The 7,873-nt window shown below is 36.9% G+C and overlaps 1 protein-coding gene across 1 annotated transcript; it reads right to left on the reverse strand.

The window, feature by feature from the left end:
• Positions 1-1,280: 1,280 nt before the first annotated feature.
• LOC103696397 (probable feruloyl esterase A) lies at positions 1,281-6,926 on the reverse strand. The gene is made up of 11 exons (XM_008778009.4): positions 6,709-6,926; positions 6,461-6,530; positions 5,389-5,468; positions 5,230-5,295; positions 5,051-5,098; positions 4,874-4,941; positions 3,810-3,882; positions 3,560-3,721; positions 2,360-2,554; positions 1,841-1,929; positions 1,281-1,752 (listed from the first exon to the last, which is right to left on the reverse strand). Exons 2-11 carry the CDS (start codon positions 6,525-6,527, stop codon positions 1,521-1,523), a joined length of 1,080 nt encoding a protein of 359 aa, XP_008776231.1. The 5' UTR covers positions 6,528-6,530; positions 6,709-6,926; the 3' UTR covers positions 1,281-1,520.
• Between the last annotated feature and the right edge of the window lie 947 nt (positions 6,927-7,873).

The raw sequence follows: 7,873 nt of genomic DNA on the forward strand, positions 1-7,873 counted from the left end.
AGCAAGCCAGGCCTGAGCTGCTCGAGTCTCTAGGTTTGAATCCCAGACATCTCCCAAGTGGAGTGGGATGCAAACCATTTGAGAGAGACTGTTTGGCAAGAGTTCCACCAGGATTTGAGCCCTGGTCATATGGGTAAATGCCATGTATCCCTAACCCTTGCAACATTTACAAACCATTCTGCAGTGAAGTGAAATTTTATATGAGGGAGTGCAGCATTTGCCAATCAAAAAGGGACTAAAGACTGCCAATAGCTAGTAGCTCAGGTGGTTAGTGCCCTTCTCTCCATGAAACAGGATTGAGTGTAATGTTGAACATGCACACTTGAGAGCATGATGCTGAGCTTGAGATGAAGTTGAGTGCTCGACGTTTCTACAGTGAAAATGCTTCGGATCTATCACACCTGGTAACAAAGACAAATGATCGGACGCCAAATAGGACCGGTACAGATGAGATCCCATACCTCTGGTGTATTGCACTCATTGCCCAATTTGGAGAGGGAACGGTGCTCTTAAGCAACTGATCTCACACACGTCCCCATCTTCACTCCCTTTGATTGATTGCACTTGCCACTAGTGGCGACCTAAACTGCTTCATTCCCTGATCACCCCAACAACGCCAGAACAGGGTTTAGTTGTTAATTCTCAGCCAAAATATCAAATTTTCTTTGCATTTTCCTTTGAAAATTGATCATAAAACTGACTGGCTTATTAAATGATGAGAATGAACTGATACTGGGTTTCTTTGGTCAATATTATTACATTTGCCACAAAACTTATGGTAACATCGAATGTTTTCATTTTAGAAAAGACAGCAACAAGAAAGAATTTACGAGCAAGAGAATTTTACTGCTAGATTATGACTGGGAATTAACTCAGCAGATTGTCCTTCTGGATCCTCCCCCATCCTGAGACATCACAATTCACAAACAATGATGGATGATGGTAGAGGCATGCTGGTGGATCATGGAGAACTGCTAGACGGTCATACATAACCGGAGAGCTAATCAGCCCACAAACTAACTCCAAAGTTGGAATCCCAGAATTGCTGAAGGATTAGGCAACGTAGGTCCGGATGCCAATCTGAAAACATCCATTGCAATTGGGAGACTGTCTAATGCAATTTAGCAGCCATAGATTTTAATAATAAGAATTAGTCTGAAGCTGTGATTTATGTTTGAAGAAGTTTGAAGCAGTTCAGGCAATCAAGCAATTAGCAGAAATTTTGATGCTATCCATTTAAATGATTCTTCATCAATCAAACATCTTGTTTACTCAAACTGCATAAGAAACAAAATGTAATTTGGATTAACATATCATGATCGCCACATTATTGCAGAATTTATCAATCCACTTGCGAGGGTTTATTTACATCTTTGGCAACAATGGCCAAATTAATATACATTATACACTACATACAGACTCTTCTTTTCCTTGGATCCATTCGTTGGATCTTCATAGGAAAGAGAACAACTCCCCCTTCCTTTGTGTTGATTCACCAATATATTAAACACCAAGTAATGCTAAAAAGAACTGCTACCACTACCTATTTGTGAACTTAGCTTTAGAATTGATGAAACAGCTGGGTCCTTGGACAACTTGATGTTGCCAGCAAGGTCTGTTTGGAACCGTATAAAACTGTTATCCTGTACAATATCGTTATCCATTATTATCCTGCAAGAGCCCCAAGTATCAGCCTGTAACTCAACGCCAAAATATTGCAGATGATCTGAAATGCTGTTCCCACTTACAGACCTTTGAGAAAGAAAACCAAATCAGAAGGGAGCATGAACAGCATCACACATTAAATCAAAACATGAACACAGTTATGATTCACATATACCTTCCACATGTTGGATCTTCACCAGAACCATCACAAATCTTCTCGACCATGTATACCAGACTTCCGAATCCAATATTGTGTAGCCATACCTGGAAATTTTTCCAGAAATGATCTATGGCCTTCTGAAGTATAGAAAAACTTAAGACTTACAAGCAAATGAAGGGTTTCTGGATGTGATTAGAATGACATTGAATAAGAAACATTTGGAAGAACAACAGTCTAGATAACAGTCCTAAAGTAGTGCCAGGTTCTAAGACAGAGCTGGACTACAGTGGACATTGAAACTAGACAATTCAATTCACCATAGAAGTAAAGATTTATAATCCAGCAATAGCAAATGATGCCACAATAACAGAACAAGGTGTTAGGGCTATTCAATGACAAGGACAAATGCCACAGCACTGAAAGCCTCAGCCCAGAGATGGAATGCATTAAAAGAAAATAATCAACATAACTCTTAAAAAGCCTGGCTACATTAATGTCTATGTCATTAAATGACTATACTGAGCATCATTTTACCTCTCTTGCAAAGTGATGGTATGTCTTTTGGGGAAAATAAGAATAATATGGAGGTAGGTGTGTCACCATGTCATGCCCGTTGGTAACCCGAATTGCATGTGGCACATATTTGTGAAAGTATGATGCAAAAGCAGCATTTCCAATGCGAGGTTGTCCAAATGTCATAAGTTGGATATTGTGTATGCCACAATTGACCTACAAAAGAGCAAGGAATAAATGCCAAGTCAAAGATTCAATTGTAATGCAATGGAAAAAGGCAGCCAACTACAAGTCTAAGATTGGATGCTTCTAGCCTTCAGAAGAGAAATAAATTCACATGCCATTGCAGAAACAAGATGGTACACAACTTCGAGGGATAATATCTCTACAAATTTATATAGTAATGCATCTCATAGGAGATGGAGAAATAAAATGATGCCCCTACATATCCATGCTTCAGTGCTTCACGTATACAGATACAAATTAAGTTAAAAGCCCGGAATGATCTGGAAGTATGAGTCTAATATTTAGATCTACGTAGCATACAACAAAGGATTTTTTATAAAAAGAAACCACTGGATACTTTCTACATGTATATGAAACAATGATGAAGACGGATAAAGGCAAACAAAAATATCAAAGGGGAAATGTCAAGAAAAAAACTAACACTAGGATAGACTGCAAAGACACCATCAAAATAGTTTCTGCCAGGTATGAAATATAAGCATAATAGATGCACTTTGAAAGGGCAAATTCCAGAGCAACTAAAGGCTAGGGGGAAAAAAATCAATAATGAATATTCTGATACAAATGATTTTTTTTTTTTTTGTACAATACCGGAAAGTGGTTTGAACAGGGAAGGATCAAAATGCTCACTTAACAATATCTACAAGTTTGAAAGAATTTCACATGACAGCTTATAAATAAGGTGGGAAAATGCATATAAATTACCATAACGTAGTTGGTGAAATAATCACAAACTATTGACAGTTGAGGTGATTATGCCACAAATTTTACAAGTAGTTTCATGTGAAAGATGAAGCAAAATAAGATCATGAGCAAGATGAGATATACAAAGCAGGATGTTCAGGTCTAGATGGAAAAATTTTGTAAGAGGTTCTCATAAATAGCATGTCAAGTCCAAAGAATTATACCGAGAATTTTTCTATAAAATTACTGACATATAAATCAATTTGTATGAGAGGTTTTGATGATTTTTACGGTAAGATCAAGAGCACAAAAGGAAGCCATAGCCCCTCCCATTGAATGCCCTGTAACCATTATGCGAATATCTCCATATAGCTCCCTGGTCCTTTGGATAGCACTTATAATCCCAGGGCGTACTGTTGTGTTATGGTAAGCAGAATAAAATCCATGGTGCACCTGCAGTCAAAGCAGGAAGCATGTGACTTGTAACAACTCTCCATTTCACAATTAATACATCTTCATATAAACAAATAGTGCTACCAACCATCGCATCAGGCATGTCTGGGTAGTTCAAATCAAGTTGTTTCCAGAACAGGTCTTGAATCCAATTCTGTATGCTGTTAAAAACAATAAATCCAATAAATATAGTCCGAGCAACTTAGGAAGAAAATGGCCTATGCAATAACCAAGACAAATTTTTCAATACCCTAATAATAGTGATGCCAAATTAAAAACCTTTACTAAATTTCCCTAATGGACAATAATAAATAATTACCAACTATCAAAATCATCAACAGATTTGCAAAGCAGAGGCAATTTTCCCAAGGATAAAAAGCATAAGAACTCTAAGAGCATGTGGAGAATGGACAACAAACTGTAACCCAACATAATGCAATAAATACTTATGGCCTGACTCACAACTATGAAAATTCTAAGGAGACTTTGCATACAGGTTGGGGAATGATTTAATTAGCATGTTCAAGAGCATAGCAAATTCCAGTGGCAGACAATTGTCTGGGTTCACCGCTGGCATCTGGCATGCGTTGTTCGTATAAAAGAGAATAGAGATGGCAAGGCCACACCCAGTATTGATATGATAGTGGTGGTGGCAGTAGTGTAGGAGTGGTCTAGATACAAGAAAAGGAAAACAAATAGAGAACTAGCAGTAATGTTGTCATTGATCACTAAACTGACGAACCAGATCATACTTCATAGGTGAACTTTCTTAAAAGGTAACCAACCAAATTATAAGTTATAATGTTAACTATTGATAAAAAGGTAACATCCGTCCTCTACCTCCCTCTTCTAATGAACAAAGAAACATGACAGCAATACTTTCAAAACTTACAAACCTACTCCTTCCCTTTTCTGGAATCTCTACTAAAGAAACATGACAATACATATACAAAGAAGCCACGAACGAAATCTCAATCCTAATGGGAATACCATGGCTAATGATATATGATTAAAGTTTCATACATATTGAATAGAGCTATTCAACTTGCGCTAATTTTTGTAATGTTATAATTCAAGTTACAGACAAAAACCAGGTTGCCCCTTAGCATAGACAAACTTAAAAGAGTGAGAAAGCCAAAACTTCCCTAATACCTGTTCTCTTGAGTTCCTCTGAATGCAATTATGATAGCATTAAGATCATAAGCAACACCAACAAAAGCCTGCATAAATAGTTTATCCGTAACAAAAATTTAAGAGCTTGTGTACTTGAGTAGCTAGAAAGCATAACATAAGGTTCAAAAATAGAGCTGGTGTAGAGTTAGAACATACCTGTAAACAGTTTTGGACATCAACAATCAGCTCTATCATTTCAAATCCCTGTAACAAGTCAGTCTTTACCAGTTACCCCATCTTCAAAAGTTACAGGTCATCTTCTAAGAGAGAAAATCTCAAAGCTCTACATATATGGTCATTTGACTAAAAGAAACATAAAAGGACATTCCATATACCGTTGTCATATCATTACACCTTTCACAGGTCCATGTAAATAGGGCAGTTAGATCTGACATGTACACCTGCAAAATGCACCAACTTGCGCAGGTGAGAAATTCTTAGGAAAGAGAAACTCATTCAACGAACTTGGATACCTGGTTAAAATCAATACTTACAGCAGAAGCATACTCCACAAGTATCGTGGCTAGAGTATGGTTATAGATATGACTGTAATCTTCATGTTTCATCCTAAGTTCTGTGATCATGAAAGCATAAAGGTCGAACAGCTAGTCAAAATTTCAAAAAATATAGCTAGAGAAATGAGATTGCCAACATCTTAACTGTAAAAATCATCAGAAATTGTAATAAACGAATTTTACAACTAACATTGAGAAATGCATCCACCAAAATAACAGCAGCATCTGTTTAACACAGCTTCATTTCTAATTTACGCTTTACTAGTTCAGCACAAAAAAGGGTTTTGAGATGGTTGTTTGAAATGAAAACCCAATTCTATACTATGCACACAATATCTGCACCAAGCCAGAAATATGCAGATTATGACCCAAATTTGCAAAAGACCGACCATAAATTTCCTCACAGCAGAGTTTGTCCAAATAAGTTTGCTCTCATATGTTTACAGACCAAGGAGTCAATGAATAGCATATAAATATCCCCTACATTTAAACAGAAATGGGCAGTATTACGCTCACATGATCATGATGCACAGCTCAAGATCCAGGAAGGTCATGGCAGAGCACATGAAGAGGTTTTTTCTTTTAAATTTTATTTGGGGCTCATTTTTTTTGAAGTTCGTATGCTGAGAAACATAGACTGTCAGATCAATCAAAGATTCAAATCATAATTTAGCTGTCTGATCGAGGAAAACCATTTTACAGTGAATCTGGAAATAGTTTTAGGAATTTGTTGAAAAACATCCTTATGATTGCTTTAGTGAGTCATAAAAGTCAAAAATGAATCACCAAATTATGAGCATTCATGGCCATATGTATGCAAGGATAACGACTCCTTTAAGAGATGGAGTTGTTAAGTGTATCAGACAATATCAGATTAAACAGAAGTACCCAATCTAAACATGGCATTACAGAAATGAAGAGAGAATGTTCTAGTAAACAAATTATCTTCGTTGTTTAACATCACTTCAAAGCAAAAAAACACATGGCAAAAAGAAAATATATCACTGGTCTCAAAATTGAATCTTGATAACGAAAACATTATGGAGATTACCTCTGCCTTCCGAAGCTGAAAGTAAGAAGATCAAAGCCACCACATTTAGCCATCTCCATCGTTCCATTACCTGTAAAAATTCAATAACTATAAGAAAATAGAACATAGCCATAAAAAAAGGGTAATCTTCCAAAAACTACGACTATACAATTTACTAAATTTCCAGAGAATCAGGAGAAATTGGCCAAATCAAGACCAAATTAGTCGAAAATTAGGGCAAATTTGATGGGGTCTTTCCAGGAACGTACCTTCCAGAAGACAATGCCCGCTCCGTTACCCCCTTAATGATTAAATCGAGAGAGATCGAAGAGGGGAGAGAGAAGGAAGAGACAGAGTTATCGAAACCGAGAGAACGCAGAAGATTGAAACAGGCGATTTCCCCCGGTTTTGGGTCGTTGTCGTTCTCTTCGTTGTAAGAAGCAGATGAGAAGAAGAGAGAGAAGGTGAAGCAAGAAACGACGTGTTTGCCGTAATGCCCGAAATGCCCTGGGTTGTAGGCTTCGGCCAACCATTCGGACAGGATTGGGATAAAAAAGCCGAAAAATTGAGCGGCCAGACGGCCATGACTTGGGCCCGGTGGGCGTGGAAGGGGGCCATGTATTGATCGCCGCGGGGCCTACTTCTTGTAAATCCAACCCAAGTATGTCCACATGATGGGAACCCTTTTAATGAGGACCGTTACCTTTCCTGGCTGTACTGCCATTGTGTGGTCCTAGACATTGTAAGTTTTGATTCAATAAAAACTCCTTTGATGGGCAGAGAAAGAAAAAATAAATAAATAAATAAATATAATTATAAATATAAATATTTTATATTTAATTAGAATTTTTAGAAAAGAAAGATGAGGCTATAGTGATTGGTTGCATCCAGAGGTGCACCATATGGGTGACTGCCACCAATTGCTTCGGAATATTCGTGCCATAATAGGCCGAGACGTTGTCTCCAGATATCTATAGAGAGACCAATGGAGCTACGGATTGAGTGGTCTCATATGTGGTTGACCATTCTAGAGGAGTTTTGTAGGTTGGTGAGAGAAAGCTGCCTAAAGCGCTCTGAGATTTGTTATCTTTTGATTTTTTTGAATGTATTCACACTATAAGTGTATAAGGCATCCAATGTAGAAAAAAAAAAAAGAAAGATGAAAAAGGTATCTTTTTTATGAAAATAAGATACCCATATTTTATAAAATAAAAAATTAGTGTGAGATATGAAAAAGTTTGATTCCTACTAGCTTAAAATTATAATTATTCTTTTTAAAAGTATCCTTAAGCTTTTAAACAGAATATAATAATTTTTTTATTAAGAGCATAACGGGTATTTTACATAATTTTTTCAAGAAAGTAAATGTACAATCAAATATAAGGCACTCTGAAACTTGCTACTTTTTCATGGTCAACAAAATAGGTAAAAACT

Source organism: Phoenix dactylifera, chromosome 3 (genome assembly GCF_009389715.1).
Source record: "Phoenix dactylifera cultivar Barhee BC4 chromosome 3, palm_55x_up_171113_PBpolish2nd_filt_p, whole genome shotgun sequence".
Taxonomy (NCBI): Eukaryota; Viridiplantae; Streptophyta; class Magnoliopsida; order Arecales; family Arecaceae; genus Phoenix; species Phoenix dactylifera.